Consider the following 16,972-nt stretch of genomic DNA (forward strand, 5'->3'; position numbering starts at 1 on the left):
TTGGTCGAAATGGGGACAAATGTCGTTGATCGTTTAGGGCTGACGACATGTTGGAGTGATTTAGGATTCAGCTCTATGGAGATTATTCTCCTGAGAGAATATTATTACGTGTCTACTCGTCACTCCACTTTCAACCGTGAGTTCTTATTGTTCCGGGGATTTATCTGTTCTTTGGGGAAGTGGGAAATGAGGGAGTTATGGGGATTCAGGGGTGGGCATTTAATTTATCTAAAAAATTAAATAATGCTAATTTTCTCCTTATTAATTTATGGGTATCAATGAAATTTTTTTTTTGTCGAAAGTCACTACTCGTAGAATCACTTAAGAAAGCTCTAGGTTTCTCTTTCAATTTATTTCATCTTTTTCATATTCGATGACTGGACAGTGTAAATGTGATGAATCAAGTGTCATTCTAAAAATTATGATGAAATGTTTGGAATGGCGTTTGATTATTCTCATTTAACTCTGACATTCTCGAGATATCTTTAATGACTGCCTACAGCCATGATTTTTTGTCATTGGGCAATGTAAATTTCTTATGGGACAAGAGGGCAGGGACACGGGGATCATGAGGGAAAAATTTTGAGAGCCATTTCGAAGAAAAGTCTTCTAGCGGAGACCATTTTTTCAAAGGAATTTCTCTCGACTTTCCCTTTTAGATTAACGGGGGACTTATCAGAAAGTGGAGAAGGAGATTTGGGTGTTACAGCTTCACTATTGAATGATTTTATTTCAGTTCTATGCTGAAATGATGATTGAAATTATGATTTGAAAAGTGATCTACACTTTTTGCGATGTTCATTTGAATTATTTGTTCACTAATAATGAGCTTATTGCAGGTATTGGGGCACGTAAGTATTCATCAGTGATTATTGGTGCAGTCTTCATTGATTGGTCAATTATTTGTAAGGAGTTTTATGAGGAAACGTCAAGTCTTTTTTCTAGAGTATAAAAATAAAGGAAAAAGTCTTGACATTTCCATCTTAAACCCTGCTGGTATTGCATCTATTTGCCAACTCTAGTTGACTCCAGTATTTTTCTATGGGTAGAATTGAATAAAGTGCTTTTGAAAATTATAGAATTTCTAATAATTTTTATTTAGAATTCAGCTCCATTCAACTCCTTTATTTTCTGCATATAAAATTCCTGTTCCTCTCAAATCAGCTGTTGTGCATAAATATGTATAATTGTGCATTATCACATCCTTCGTTTCGCCCTTGAAATTCGTAACAAATTAGTGGAAGATCTTCGGTGTTATAATGCAAGTAGGTACTTTCGTAACGTCAACAACGAGGGTGTCGTAATTCACAACCTCTTATCAGTTTCAACAATGCTCGGTGGCTTCATTTGACGACCGATTATGTATAATATTCCCACAAATATGTGTCCAGCGGCATAAATGTTAGTGAAGTAGTAAACTGTATTGTCATATTCCAGTAATTGGAAGCCAATTCCTAAGTAGGACATGCAGGAGAATCTGAGGAAGTAGAGGAGAGCCCAGAGTCCTTTTTTGGTCTGTAATTGACAAGAATATTTTCGAATTATCGAATTATTCAGGGGCTCTAGATTTAGAGACAAATGTCAACTGATATTTTTAGGGAAATCATTGATGATTGAACTTTCTCGTAACCTTCCCTTCTCGAATTGTGTTAATGACATATTTTAATAACCAAGTGATGGAGTCTTTACTATTTTCAATTATTCAGATAGTTCTGAAGCTCGTAAAGTTCAAAAGAAGATATCAAGCAATAATTTGCAGGTAATTGTGTGGACTGTAAAAAAATTCCCTCACATTTTCTTTTCAAAGATTATCAACCGGTTAACTCAACACAATTTCGAAACAATTTATGCCCGTAAAAATCCCTGAAATCTATCAATTGGTCATTGGGTCCATCTACATTTCAAATAATTTTTTTATAAGCCATGAAACTATTATCAAAAATGGGATATTAATTTTGTGGTTGAAATTTTCTCTAGACGTCTTCTTTTTAAATTAAATAAATCGAGGGAATCCCCAGTGATTAATGTCATTTACTCACAAAACTATTGTCTTCACTCTGCTTGTAGAACTTCACGTAGAGATCCTCCACCGGTAGGAAAAATATAAGTGATAATAGAGTCACGTAATATCCAAATGCCCAGCCATGCCAAACAGCTGAGATCATGAAAGTGGCGGCTGTTCGCAGAGCTTTGCTGGGGAATTGTTTATAGACATAAGCTGCCATCCAGTACTGCACAGTGATATTCCAGGACTTCATAGCCTTTCTCACCAAGAAGCATCTCTCCACCTCAGGAATGTCGATGTTGTGGATAGTTTCAAAGTCCATCTTCTCGGATTTTAGTTTTTGGGGATTGTCCGCCCTGGTGGATGCAAATTATTAATTGAGAACAATAGTCTCATGAGCATTCGCGAATGATCATTAATTTTACTCCAGTTAGTGAATAATTATCATGATGATTGATATCGCGCTAAAACCTAGCGAATTCGATGGAAATTTCGATTGGAAATCTTATGAAATTGTATTAAAGTGTTACTGGGTTCAGGACCCAATATCAATGAAAATATTTCTTTGCAGAATTTATAATTACATTTCTAAAACTTTTTTGTAGTCTGTCGGCCCAAGTCCCGAGCGAGGTTCACTGCTCGTGGGATAAGCCCCGAGACCAGCCATTTGGCAAACACATTCGGAGAGCATCATCCCTGCGTATATCCTCGTCTTGAAATTGAAAAACGAGGGGTAGACATAGAAAATTCGATACACCAACGACCTCGCCTGGAATTCCTCAGTGTAAACGTACTGTAAATAGAACAAAATGATAATCACGAGCAATTAGTCGTCTATCAGTTGCTTATCATGTCATGTACGTATGACAAAATTCCATAGAAAAATCTAGTAATTTTGTTAGCCAGCTATATAACATTCATTTGAATGTTCTCAACGCAGCGTTCTTGAGGTTTTTTTGCACATATTATCGTACAGATTATGAAATCACTAGTATATCCTTACACTTATGGGATAGTAGAAGTTGAAGAACAGATGGAAAACAACTGCAACTGCTATTTTCTTTAGTTTTTGGAGGGTTTGACCTCTGCAGTCGATGTAGTCACCGAAATTATTGTGTATGCAGTCCCAGTAGGTTCTGTACGTGTAGTAAGGACCTGCAGATATTTCATGATTAGATGATCAATTGTGTACTGAGTATCGATGATCAATAGTAAAGGGGGAAACGAAATTATCTTATTTTTAGTGGTTATGGCTTAAAACTGATCGTTTAAAATTAATTCATTGACGGTAGTCGTAATTTCAAGGAAATTCAATTCTCTAATTATCTAATGAACCTTTGTCCAGCCATGCGTCTTCAATACTTCAATAGTTTTCATTAATTAAATCTCTATAAAATGTCTGAACAAGTAATCGAAGTACAATTTTATATTTTGCGCTGGAATCTTTCACTACAGAGGTAATTACGTAATTTAAAAAAAGGTCACGACGTATTCTTTTGCTCCGATCCAGTATTTCGCTGAATCATTACGTTTTTTCCCGATGCCATTGAAGAGTGATGAGTTGAATCATTGCAATGCGTCGATTTTTTTTATTTTTACGGTTTCACGACTATGAGAGCTTCAGTATTCGAACTAATTGTGAGAAGAAAATATCAAATTTCGATGCAAACTATTTACTAATTATTTTCATTGTCATGTAAAATATCAAATTGACAATTCCTCGAATATTTGAAAAAGGATTACTGTAGTAGCTCAGTAGTAAAATCGTGGTAAAATTGAGCAGTGGAACGACTAAGTTTTTATCAAATATCTTTGAATTTAAAGGAGATACAAAAATTTCCGTAATTGTCGTTTCTGTAGATCCAGTGGAGAGCTAGAAAAAAATTTATTTACTGTTCTCAGATCCCAAGATATTCACTGACTACTGACCAACAATCAAAATAGATTTGAACCAGTTAACCACTTCCCTAGTAATATTACTCAGACGATGGCCAGTTCCACATTTTAGGTGACCGCTGAAAATAATCATAACTACCTTTCTCTCATCGTAGAAGATAGCAATAGTAATCACCTGTAAGAAGTCCTATGTATCCAATTGAAAAATGAACCACATCGAGGAACCCGATGTTTTTCATAGCCCTGTAAGTCCTGTTGTTGGGATCTTCCTTCAGACTCTCCACCGCCGAATTCATTTCGAACCCGAGGCCGGCGATCCTCAGGGTGATGATCATTTGGAGAAGATTCGTGTGGGTCGAGGGTACTTCCGCGCCATACCAATCGCACAGGCGAAATACAAATAGCAGGTAGAAGAAGGAGAAGAAAAAGGCAGCTATGTGTCTCGTTCTGTGTGAAAAAAAAAATTACGTTGAATATATAAGAAGCTACAGCATTTATCAACAGAACCAGATGACCTTTTTGGAGATTAGGGAATGTAGCTACTACCCATATGTTCCTCAAAAAATCATCAAGAGATTCATGAGCTATAAATAAGTACTGAACTTTTTTGTAATGGTAATTCGGTTGACTATGGACTGATCGCCAAAAAGATGAATTTAAAAACTTAAATGAACTATTTCGTGAATGAGTCATAAGCTAATGGCTTCATTGAAAAATCTCGGTACTATTTTTCTCTAAAAATATCAAATTATCAAAAGATATCCCTACATTTAAATCCTCTTTACACTAAACTTCATGGATCAAATTAATGGAACAGTTCAAACTCGCTGACGTGATTAATTCCTGATGTAACATACTCGGTGCGGTTTTTTTAATATAACATATCACTAATTTTGTCAAGGCCAAAAACCACCCTCTGGGATTGACTCTTCCCTTCAATTTTAGATTAATTTGAAACGAATCTACCGATGCTATTCCATGAAGAGCTCCAACACTACGAGACCTATAAAAAAATATTAAGGCATTTTTTGTGTTTAAAAAAGTCTTGAATATTTTGTAGAAAAGAGTGTATACAATATTATCATTTCCTTCACTAAAACCCCGATAACAAAAATGAATAAATTATTGATTTAACTCACCGATGTGACAAGTTTGTTATCAAAACCGCAGCAATAACAGTACTTATGATAGGATGTAAAATATGTACACCGGAAACAACAAAGCCCACGAGTAATCCAAAACCGGTGGAGACCCATTGTTTGGTATTGGCATCTTTGAATCCCCTAAAAACTTCACCGAATCCGATGCATAACAGCAACACGATGACATAGATAATATCATCAATTAACATTTTATGGAATAAATATGTGAACCATTCAATTTTCCTTGATTGTCTATGTATCTCCTCGTTGTACTTTGTCAAATGATAACAGAAGAGGTCAAAACTGGAGCGTTGTACATTGATTAATGTCAGTGGCACTGCGGTGATAACTCTGACTGCACGAGCATGACTGAAGTGAAACCGAGTGGTGATACTAAAATACACTTGAGCACGCTACGATCCACGTCACAATTCAACGTGGGGGAAATTATTTGATTGTGTGCATGAATGGTCGAGCTTGTGTTAGAACGAACCTTCATAGATTCACAATGGCCCTTGGGGAAATGGTGGAAATGGGCTGATTCAGGTTTCATTCTGATGCTTCAAAAATAGGATACAGATGAAATAAAAATTATTAAATTTCACTCTGTGGATTTCGAGTTGGTAAGGATTAAAAACCATTTAAAGTTTGTGTGTGGGAGTGCTTGAGATGAATAGAGTTGAATTGGTTGGATTAAACACAATGATATAATCACTCGTCACTGAAATAATCAATCCGTTTCCCGATTTTTTATCATCAGTAGTTTGAGTCAAAATGCAGATTAATTCATCAATAGCAGGGGCGCCATTTAGAAAAAAAATAGCAGAGGATTTTTCATAAACGAAAATGTTCAAATTTTCATGATTTTCAAATTTTTCTGATTCTGGATCTTTTTCAATTTCAAATATATTTCTTAACAATATTATGTAATTGCCGGAGGTGAATTTTTTAAGCTGAAAAAATGCATTGGAAAGGAAAGACTAATTATTAAATTTGATTCTGCTGCTCTCGCGTTATTAGTTATTAAAAGCGGTGCATTCTACTCCCATCTCGTCTACACGAGTGTATGTGCGAGGCTAAAATGTATGGAACAGAATTGGTTGGATTGATACGGGAAAAAAGCAATTGTTGGAATGATTGTGACTCCAGACTTCATGACGAATTATTTTATCAAATTCAGGGGGAGTCTTTAACCCTCTTGGAGATGATCTTTAAACTCGAGATAATTCGCGAATGCCAGTCAATTGATACGGAATTAAGATATAACCGGAATGTGCATTTTATTCTGCAAGTCCAATTTAGTCTTAATGTAATCATATTAATAAAATTGTTCAATAGATTGCATTAAATTCCATTTGTCACGAAACCAAAATGTAAAGTCTGTTTTTTTTGTGGGCGGAGAAATTTATAATGAAAAAAATAAATTACCATTTTTTCCCTAAAACACCGGCCTAGTGAGTTAAAAGTCTGTCAAATGAGACGATAAATCGAATTGTTATGTTTCCATGGGAAACTGGATCAATAGGTGAAAGATAAAAATACTTCGGCTAGTGTAACACGCAACGACCTTCATCCCACTCCACAATGAATCCCTGTGAACATAAAGTGCATATAAATTCGGGAATATGCAATTAAACAAATTTTTTAACATTTTTTGTATTTTTTATATTCAATGTTTATGGTTTGTTATTCAACCCGTGCTTTTGTATCTGCACATATTTTGATATAGTATTCACTAATTAATTAAGTAAACATAAACTTCAATAGTTCGTTTACATTTATTTATGAAATCATGGGAGCAAAATAGTTCTTTTAATGTAATTGATCAAATTATTTGCGAAAACGAATTTTTTTTTGTTTTTTTTTATTCGATTGATTCACACTTCATATTTTCGCGGGAGATGCTGCCGATGGCGGTGCAAAGATGGCGTCGCGCTGACTTTATCATAACGGACTTACCTGTCAAACTTAAGTTCGGCTAAGTTTGACAGCACGAGGAGGGAAAAATACTCTTTAGTGTTAATACTTCACAATATTGAAGATGACCACAAGGGAAATAATTACACTTCAACTGGGACATTATGCTAATTACGTCGGAGCTCACTGGTGGAATTTACAGGTGAATCGGCTTCTTGATAATAAGTTTGTTTGACCTAACCCTATTGTTTAGTTCCAAAAGCGTGGTCAGTTGTTATTGTTATCCAAGTAACCATAAATTATTATTCAAATAGTGAATAATTAAATTTGTAGGAGGGGAACTTCTCGTACGACTCGTCTAATCCTTCGGAGATCAATAACGATGTCTTTTATCGAGAAGGCGAAAACCCAAGGGTGAGTGTAAATATTCTAATTTATCTTTGTTTACGTTTTAGCATAGTTGAGGGCTATTTGAGGGATAAATGAATCTAAATTATGATTCCAATAATAAAGTAATAATAATAAATCAACGAATGTTCCTTGTAGACCTGCAATTTCAAGCAGACAGACTTAATTCATTGAATGCTAAATTAATATCTCTTTTAAAAATTTCATATCATAATTTGCTTCAGAAATCGAAAAAGGGGAACTGTGCAGTGCCCAACAAAATGCTCTTTCAAATCTTTTTCTTTTCTATGTTTAAAAAGGACAAAATTCCGATCTCACTCTATTCAGTCTTTATTTTACCAGGAATATATGGGAAAATAAAGTCACGTCAAGTATGATTAGTTTAACTGTGAATATCCATTGCAGAGACAAGTGACATTCACCCCTCGATTGCTCATTGTGGATCTGAAAGGTTCCCTCGGTTATCTTCCAGAACGAGGATCTCTCTACGACACAGTACCTGCCCCAGGTGCTGACCCCTCTCACCTATGGGATCCTGAGAACATAGACACCACCACCGATGACCCCATTCCCAAGTCTTCATTCATCCAGAGCTTAGAAAAAGGGGAGAAAACAGGGGAGGAACAGTCCCTCGACCTTGATAACGAAATCACGAGTTGGGTGGATTATCTAGTCCCCAGATTCCACCCCAGGACCGTCAATGTTGTCAGGGAGTACAAGCACAAGTGTTCGAACTCTCCATTCGATGTTTTCCATTATGGAAAGAACCTTTGGGGAACCGAGCAGTTTCAGGACGATTTCTCAGACAGGATCAGAGCTTATGCTGAGGAATGTGATCTCATGCAGGGATTTCAGGTAATTACAAATCAAATCGAAAAGCTTTTTCTAGTCTTTATTGCCACATTGTGGTTATTGTTCTTTCAAATCATTTCCTTAAAATAACATAAAATTCACTTCATTTTATCAAATTATTTAGCGAAAAACAAGGAAACATCAGTATACAAGAAGATTTAAAAAATATTGATCTATTCAGGTACTTCTCGACTCTTCGGATGCATTCAGCGGTCTCGCCACCTCATGCATTGAGCACCTCCGCGACGAATACAACAAGAGTATCCTCGCCTTTCCCCTGATTGACTCTCAGAGTACAAAGCCTTCGATATCAGACCTGTCGAACGCAGTGAATATAGCCCTCTGCTACCAACAATTAAACGAACATTCATCTCTCTTCAGTCCTCTCTGCTGTGGAGAGAGTGGCTGGTTGGCACCAGGCTCACCCAGAACCTTTCCCAATTTAATCTATAATAACGATTCAAGGTACCACTCCAGTGCCCTTCTGGCAACCGCCCTGGACACATTGACAATCAGATACAGGTATAAGCAGCACAGCATGTCTTCTCTGTCAGATTTGTGCGCAGATCTGAATAAGTTAGGGAGAAAGGCAGCAGCCACAAGCCTCAGTCTCCCCTTTCCAATGACAACTAAGCGCGATCTCATTGACGTACTCGATGACCTGGAGGGTCCACTCTGGACGAGTCTCACCCCCAGGGTCAGTATCTCCGGGGACCGGTGCATGCAGAGTGTTACCTTGAGGGGTATCAGCGAGGAGAGGCTCAAGAGACCAATGGCCGAGGCCAAGAAACAAATGGGAAAGCCTGCCTACAGGTGCTCAACTGTCCACGAGATGATGAGCCTATACCTGGCTTACTCTTGCCATGCTTCTGCCACCCATCTCACGACAGTGACGTCTGGGCTGAAGGTCTCCATGCCTTTTCCCAAAATTTTCGGTGGAAACGTTAACGGCAACGGAGATATCGCAGGCTGGCCCGTTGGAGAAGGTGCGTATTGATGATACTTGGAAGAAAATTCTATTTTGGATGGATACATGATATTTATAATGGATTTGTGAAAGTTAAAAAATGTTTATTAACAATTGCATGCGGTAAACAATTCATCTTGTTTTGAAAATTATGTTTTTTTGTTGGAAATTTGAACGATTTAAAACTGTTGAAAAGAGCTGAAATAATTAAAAAATGACTCAACAATTTTCAGAAGTGAAAAGTGTTCCAGTACTGTCAGGAATCCATAGTACCTCAGAGCTCTCAAAACTGTTTGAGTCGCTCCACGATTCGTTATCAAAAATAAAAACCATTAAGAAGTTCCACGCCTTCGAGGATGCGGGTCTCGAGCAAGACGATTTCACCGAGTGCTTGAGCTACTTGCTGGACAGCAAAGAGAATTACGAGGATCACTACGCCTAATCACTACCTCAATTTTGTATTGTTCAATGTGATTTAAAATATACGAGGGATATTTCGACGAGTACTTTGTGGTTCTCTAACAATACCCCCGGGGAAAATTGTCGAGGATGTGGATAATTTGTGTCTACGCCTGTTAGACGATGATTGCGGGTGAGGAGGATCAGGTAAGTAAAAACACTGGCAATCACACTAGAGTAAGGATTGAAGGGTAATCGGACATGTGCGTGCGCCCAATTCTATCGGCCAACTTTTCCCATCACGTGGGTGCGAACAGGTGTGGTACCACGCAAAACAAAAGGGGAAGCACTTTAATTCACTTCATTACAGGAATAAACGGTGATGGAGCACCGGAGACTGAAAATTGGTAGCACTGAGAGAAAGAAGATATTTATTCCAATAAATCTCAGTCGATGAGGCTGTTGTTTACTCACTTGAATTATAATAATAAAAAAATATTTGAGGCCATTATGTAGTTTTAATATGCAAAAACCTATCTGTAGTGAAGTGGTAACACGAGGTAAGTTAACTTATCTTCATCTTCGTTTTCTGATGAATATCTCGAAAATGATGGCAATTAGTGTAATTTCCATAATAACCTCTTTGGTAGTAGAAAAAAGGTCTACTAAAAAATCATGAAAATTCTTTCATCGATTCGAGATAGGGAGATTTGTCAAAATTAAAATTGGAGGTAAATTAACTTGATTCATTTTACCCCTTCAATGAAATTTAATATATTTAATAATAAAATCCATTGGCATTTTACCGGGTACGGGCGCGATCCCTAACGCGTTTATCCAATTTGAAAAAGGAGAGTAATAATGTCAAAATTGGCATGGAATTTTGGGACTTAACATTTCTTTTCCGAATTCATGAGTTACCGTTTTAATGTCTTCATCATTCCCTATTACCGTATTCTACTGTGTTATGGACTGAAATACTTGGGAATGAAGGGGGAACGATTGCCAAAAAACCATTCCTCGTAAGTCGTATAATTTTCTAAAATAAAATCACTAAAAATTTTCCTCTGTATTCAAAAATAAATTTCAGGAAATTGTCGAGTCGTAAAAATTCCCTTCTTAAGCGCTTCATTACTTTCCATTATTGTATTCTACTTGATGCTGATTAGTGAGGACTAATAATGATGATGGATTGGAAAATAGAATGAGATTGTAAAGGCACATGGCGCATTAATTTCAGAATTGAGCAAAGTCAGGCGAATACCAAAACGTCCCTGATGAGTACTGGGAGCGCCAGGGCACACCTCTCAGTTATTACTATTTCGTATTGTGCATAGAGGGTGGTTGCCTACAACGTGGATCCCATATTTTGTATTTTCAGTCTCTCTGTTTTATCACTGCGGGACAGTGGCCTTTATCAAATTCCTCCAAGGCGCACTTAATGGGGAATAAAGTCGCGACGTTTAGTGAAGAGCAACTAGAAGACTACCAGGACTGCACGTTTTTTACGCGAAAGGAGATTTTGAGGTGAAATCACAAGAAAAATTTTCTAAATATCTAAAACCCAATCAATGAATTTTCTTATCAAAATTCCACGGAAATTCAGAAGTTTCAATTTTGTATTTATAGAATTTTCAAAAAATTTCGAGAGATTGGAGATCCTGGGGTGGTTCCTCGCAGCATGTTGGCAGGTGAAGCCTCGAAACTTCGAATCCCACTTTCGTGTCTCGAAAAAATTCCGGAGTTGAGAGTGAGAGTTTTTCTGATCGAACAATTTATTGATAAAGAGATTTAAATTTTTCGATAACTGTGGGACTTAATGGGGGCGGTAGGCAGTGAAGTTTTCTGCAAATAATTTTTAATGTTTTGTCATAAAACTGTGTATTTATGAGATGATAAGGCAACACGTGGTATTCATAAGAGAGAAACCCTCTTTTTATCATTATTGATATGTCTTGAAAATGATAAACGACGGATGAAAATGTCAACATCTTTTTCCGCAGCTCTTTCGTGATCAAAAGAAAACACTCTACGATGCTTGCTCTTAAAATTGATAATATACAAGATAATTACGTAATTAACAACGATTCTGATAGGAAGAAGGGATTTTATCCTAATTAAGGAGATGTTTTGATAATCCTAAAATCTAGGAGAAATTCTTAGAGCCCCCAAAATTCTTTACACAAGATTTTTTACGATGTTTTCTTATGAAATTAATTCTTGGTAAGATAATTTCGTTAACTAACAATTAATTGTCTTCCTCAAACTCATTAATATAAAGAACATTTTTTCGTCGTGAAAAGATCTGCAAACAAATTGGGGAAAGTCAGTTACTGTTCGTTAATCTTGAGAAAAATATCAACAATGTTCGTTACAACTCTGGAAACTTTCAATTTAACATATACCATCATGTTTGCTCTACAACTAACAGAGTACATGCTAATAGCTTAATCCTTAAGGCTTATAAAGATATCTCCGTAAATGGATAATTCAACGCTCTTTAGAAAAAATATCTCATGGCTTTTTTCAATAGAATCGACCTTTAATAATAGATTTCTTGAACTGGAAAGCCCCCTTATCTCCAACAAATTCCTCAGCAAATGAATTCATTGCAAGGAAAAATCACAGGAAAATCCGTTCAGAGAGAGGATATCTGAGGTCTTCACGAGCTCGAACGAGCTACGTAATTCACTGGACGAGGGAATATGCTTCGAGGAGTTCCTGGAGATGATGTCTGTATTCTCGGAACAAGCTCCACGTGATTTGAAAGTTTTCTACGCCTTCAAGATTTATGGTAAGTGCGGAAATATATTCGACCGGTGGGAAAAACCAATTAGCTGGGGCTCGGTATAGACTGATAGGAGACCCTTGGCCATCCTAGATCTTTTACAAGGGAAAATGAGGCAAATAGACACGGTTAATGGGTCTTGGGTGATTTATGTTTGGATGGGATGATATATATATCAGTTTTAGGAAAATTGGATGTTAGGGTCTGGTCAAAAATGAAACCCGCTGCACGTGAGCTCAGTTTGATGAATGATAAGTCATCAAACCGATCATCGATTTTTGTTTTATTTATATAGCAAATTGTTGCAAAGCGCGACCATTGGAAGAACGCATTTTAGTTGGAAACAATACAATTAATGACTGTCTACTAAACTATCTAATAATTTTTCGTCGAATTTCTTGAAATATTTGATAGAAGAATGTCCTATGAATTAGAAATTTATTCTTCAGATTTTGATGAAGATGGAGTTGTGGGAATGTCAGACCTCGAGAAAACCTGTCGTCAACTGGTTCAAGATGGTCTGACAACCGAGGAAATAGGAACGATTTGTAAAAAAGTACTTGAGGAGAGCGATATCGATGGAGATGGGGCATTATCGTATCTGGAGTTCGAACATGTCGTCACAAGAGCCTCAGACTTCTTGGCAACATTCCACATTCGCATCTAGTTCCTTATTCTCCTCGATTGAGTGATTTTACAGGGAAATTTCACAGGTATTTCATGTCACGTTTAATGTTAACACGATTTGTTGAAAATATAATTCAATCCTCTGGGTTCTCTACGAATTTTTTTCATTTATAATTATTGAAATTGTGTGCAAAATATTGGACATGTATTTTTTCATTTACTTTGTATCTTTCTTTTGAGAACGGGAAATCTATTATTACATCTTATGAATTTTTATTGTAAGTAATAAAAAAATGATTGTCTCAGGCTCTTCAAAATATCAACTGATTTCCATAAAAAATTTAATGATTCGCAGAAACATCCTTTGTGGTTTTTCCTCGCAGCATTCAAGTATTTCAGATAATTAAATTGTTTCAGTTATTTTGAAAAAAATCATCGTTAACCATAAAGTATGTTTCCATACTGTACCAGCAGCTTACAGTAAATTCTCATAAAATATTTCTTGCAGCCACTTTCACTCTCTCTATGCGATATGTCTTGAGAATTTACGGTAAATTCTTTATTAAAATCCGATATTTGCTAGACAGTTGAGTAACAAAATAAATCTCAGCGTAAAATCAATGAATTATCCGCCTCATTTGCCCATCAACCTGAAAAACCCACTTTACAGTCGTAAAAGTGAAGCGCAACATATAAAAATTCACTTCATCGCTTGATTCATTTTTTCTGTACTGCCAATAGCAAAGATTGAATGGTCTGAGCGCGATTAGTCTCCGGATTTTCTAATCCATTTCACTATTCCATCAGTTTTGTCAATAAAAAAATTCTGGTAACGATGTAATTTACAAAATTAACTCTTGGTCAAAATTCTCATTATCCATTAGCTGTGAACAGTAATAAAATCATCAATTACGGAATGATCTCGAGACCTCAGGAAAGTTTAATCGTCTACGATGAAAAAGTTCTTGAGTTTTTTCTCACATTGCGGATTACCCGTATAATTGAACAATTACCTGGGTTAATTCCATAGAGCCTTTAATTATTAATTATGTTTCTATTTCACACCAGCTAAATACCCTTTCCTGAGAATATATCAATCTGTTGCGCAAATATTTCTTAAGAATTTTCCTGAAAACTCTTCATTCCCTTGTCAATTCGATGTCTGCTGAAGGTTTTGCTAAAAGAATAAGTTTTTCCATAAAAATAAAACAACTGCTTCTCCTCATTTGCCCATCAGCCCAAGAAACCCATTCTCCAGTCGTAAAAATGGAGTGCAACATATAAAAATCCACTCAACCACTTGATTACATTTTTTCCCCTCATAGCCAGTAACAAAAATCAAAGAGACTGAGAGGGGTTGGTCCCCGTATTTTCGAGCAATCTAAAATAAAATAAATAGTATAAAAAAAACCAAAAATTTGAAGGGGAGGTGGGAGAAAGAAGCCGGTAGAAATTGGAGATACCACCTTGTTCCACGAAGGCGGGGACAGTTATAGCCGGTATTCCCGTGGTAACTAACCGAGTCTCGAAACCAAGGCCATCCGGTCACTTCACTCGTCGTCGCCGCCTCTTTCACCCACCCCCTTTGAATTTTCACTTCTTCTTTGGTATATGGAAGAGAGAAACCCTTGGTCCATTCCCCCTTCTCTACCTGCCCACCTCCTACCTCCCCTCATTTTTCGTACATCGTTGGCGGCCACGCTCCTCTGTTTCGTTGAAACAAAAGGTCGAAAAAAAGTTCACATGCTTCAACTTCAATTCTCAACTTTTTCATATCTATTTTTTTCTGTTACCCCGATTTTTTTCTGGGGGAGGAAGTGTGACGGGGAACATGGAAGAGGAGAATTACGTGAAGGTTGAACAATTAAGAATTTTGTCGAGAAATTGTGGAAGAAGATAGGTTGAAGTATTAATTTAGAGTCGAAGTACGGGAGCTGATGAGGTCAAATTGCTCTCGCATTTGATTATTGCGATTACTAGTAATTGTGGGGAAAAATTTCAATCTCCCTGTGAAGTGAAAAATTTATGGGAAAATAGAATATTTCGTTACGAGTGCGGTGGGAAATTTTTTGGCTCATGAGTACTTGAATGAATACACGCGGGTGAAAAAAGCACTTTTTGTTATGCGTGCGTAAATGGTAATTTACACGCCCTGGAAAATCCTACTTTTCACTGATTGTGTCGACAACACATTTCTCTCACTCGATTGAAGCGAATTTTTCATAATAATGGGTGATAATTGGGATTTTACACAGCATGCGTAAAATTTAATTTCACGCACGAGTAATGAACTGCTATAATTGACTATTATTTCATAACATCATTAGTAAGATATCTCTCTGGACTTCGTCGGTGGGCATTCCCGCCGAATTCATTAAAATAGAAAGGAAAACATATTTATGCGTTTTACCTCCGAACTGAAACTTTTTTATCGTTTTTTCTCATGTTACGAGTTTTTTCAGGGGAAAGAAGTGTGATGGGGTACATGGAAGAGGAGAATTACGAGGAGGTTAAACAATTTAGGATTTTGTAGTGAAACGATGAAGGAAGATATGAGTTGAGGCATTAATTTAAAAGGTACTGGAACTTTATGAGGCCAAATTACTCTTTTATTCCATTCCTTTGATAACTAGTGGTTCTAAGGAAAAATTTCAATTTACGCCGCAACCGAGATACTTTTCTGCAAAAAATCTATTTTACTATTTTTTCTAACTTCAATTCTCTACAACTTTATTGTTGTTTCGTACACCATGTACACGGAAAAAGGAAATTACGTGAAGTGAGATGAGTTAAGAATTTTGTAGAAAAACTTGGGAGGAAGATATATTGAGGGATCAATTTGGCTTTAAAAACTCCCTGTAAAAATCCATTTAACTATTTTACTATGCATTGAAAAATCATTTATCATATTTTTTAGTCCATCGTTGCGGGTTATTCTCCCGTATCCAATAAAACAAGAGAAAACATGTTCATATGCTTCAGGATTAATTTCCAACTGTGCTACTGTTTTTTATCGCGTTATGGTTTGTTTTTTGAAGAGTGAGCATGATGAGCTACCAGGAAGAGGAGAATTACGTGGTAGTTGATCAATTAAGAATTTCGTAAAGGAAATATACGTTGAGTGATGATTTTAAATGATCCGCCTGCCTAATTATTCTGATGAGTGATTTCGAACCTCATCTCTAATATTTTTCTTTGACCCTAATAGTTTTTCATAATTATTCCGACCCAACGATACGTTCGAATATATTTTAAATAAACATAACATAACAAAACTTATTATCAGGGTGTTTGCAATGTTGTTGTATTATTAACGTTAATACTAATTAAGCTGCATGAAACATAAGTTCTGGCCTCGATAGAATAAAACAAAAAATAATATTGTATAAAAAAAATTCTGGATGAGTCTTTCTCATCACTTCACCTTCGATTCTCAACTCTCATAATTTTTCATCCTTTAGATTCTTCATTCGATTTTTTCCCGAGCAAAGAAAATAGAGGTGCATGCGGAGGTGTACATGAAAAAGAGGAGAACGCTCAGAGAATTGAGAAAAAAAACCAACAAAATGATGAATAAAAAATAAATAAGTAGAGGTGGAGGAAGAAGGCGGATTTTAGAGGCAAACTTTAGCGTTGCTGCAGCGTGGGCGAGGGAACCGGCTCCAGAGTTAGCTCTCGAAGCTTCTCTCGGCCGCTTCCTCCCCGGGGGCAATGGGTACACCACTGGAATCGTCAAGGATGGATTGGAGTTTAAAAATCGTTGGAATAAAGCAAGTAGTTGTGGCGGTATTGAATAAAACTAGGTGTACGATAACCGGGTGGTTCAGGTAGTATTTAGTATCAATCGTAATTTATGCTTATCTTTTATTTCGAGATTAGATGGATGCGGTACATGGCTCCAGTATTTGCTCCCTTCGGTATTATAGAAATTGCACGCGGACATTCTGTGAGATGTCGTTGAATAAGGACAG

At 36.6% G+C, this 16,972-nt stretch overlaps 3 protein-coding genes across 6 annotated transcripts; 2 read left to right on the forward strand and 1 right to left on the reverse strand.

Annotated features, from left to right (window-relative positions):
• Positions 1-1,073: 1,073 nt before the first annotated feature.
• Positions 1,074-5,252, reverse strand: LOC135172970 (lysophospholipid acyltransferase 7). Its single transcript, XM_064139540.1, has 6 exons — positions 5,041-5,252; positions 4,077-4,348; positions 3,009-3,160; positions 2,590-2,798; positions 2,040-2,361; positions 1,074-1,515 (listed from the first exon to the last, which is right to left on the reverse strand). The coding sequence occupies exons 1-6, from the start codon at positions 5,250-5,252 to the stop codon at positions 1,306-1,308; spliced, it is 1,377 nt and encodes a 458-aa protein (XP_063995610.1). The 3' UTR covers positions 1,074-1,305.
• Positions 5,253-5,435: 183 nt separating this feature from the next.
• Positions 5,436-9,690, forward strand: LOC135172965 (protein misato). Its single transcript, XM_064139529.1, has 6 exons — positions 5,436-5,666; positions 6,945-7,162; positions 7,294-7,374; positions 7,774-8,223; positions 8,402-9,206; positions 9,421-9,690. The coding sequence occupies exons 2-6, from the start codon at positions 7,085-7,087 to the stop codon at positions 9,627-9,629; spliced, it is 1,623 nt and encodes a 540-aa protein (XP_063995599.1). The 5' UTR covers positions 5,436-5,666; positions 6,945-7,084; the 3' UTR covers positions 9,630-9,690.
• A 26-nt stretch (positions 9,691-9,716) lies between these two features.
• On the forward strand, positions 9,717-15,591 carry LOC135172973 (calcium and integrin-binding family member 3). Of its 4 annotated transcripts, XM_064139544.1 has the most exons (6): positions 9,717-9,793; positions 10,968-11,113; positions 11,216-11,336; positions 12,215-12,380; positions 12,824-13,087; positions 15,464-15,591. In XM_064139544.1, the coding sequence occupies exons 1-5, from the start codon at positions 9,770-9,772 to the stop codon at positions 13,039-13,041; spliced, it is 675 nt and encodes a 224-aa protein (XP_063995614.1). In that variant the 5' UTR covers positions 9,717-9,769; the 3' UTR covers positions 13,042-13,087; positions 15,464-15,591. The 4 variants fall into 4 exon arrangements, with proteins under 4 accessions (XP_063995614.1, XP_063995613.1, XP_063995615.1 ...); XM_064139543.1 differs by lacking the exon at positions 15,464-15,591 and having other exon boundaries at positions 12,824-13,320; XM_064139545.1 differs by lacking the exons at positions 9,717-9,793; positions 15,464-15,591 and adding an exon at positions 9,840-10,146 and having other exon boundaries at positions 10,827-11,113; positions 12,824-13,320.
• Positions 15,592-16,972: the final 1,381 nt, after the last annotated feature.

This window comes from Diachasmimorpha longicaudata, chromosome 2 (genome assembly GCF_034640455.1).
Source record: "Diachasmimorpha longicaudata isolate KC_UGA_2023 chromosome 2, iyDiaLong2, whole genome shotgun sequence".
Taxonomy (NCBI): domain Eukaryota; kingdom Metazoa; phylum Arthropoda; class Insecta; order Hymenoptera; family Braconidae; genus Diachasmimorpha; species Diachasmimorpha longicaudata.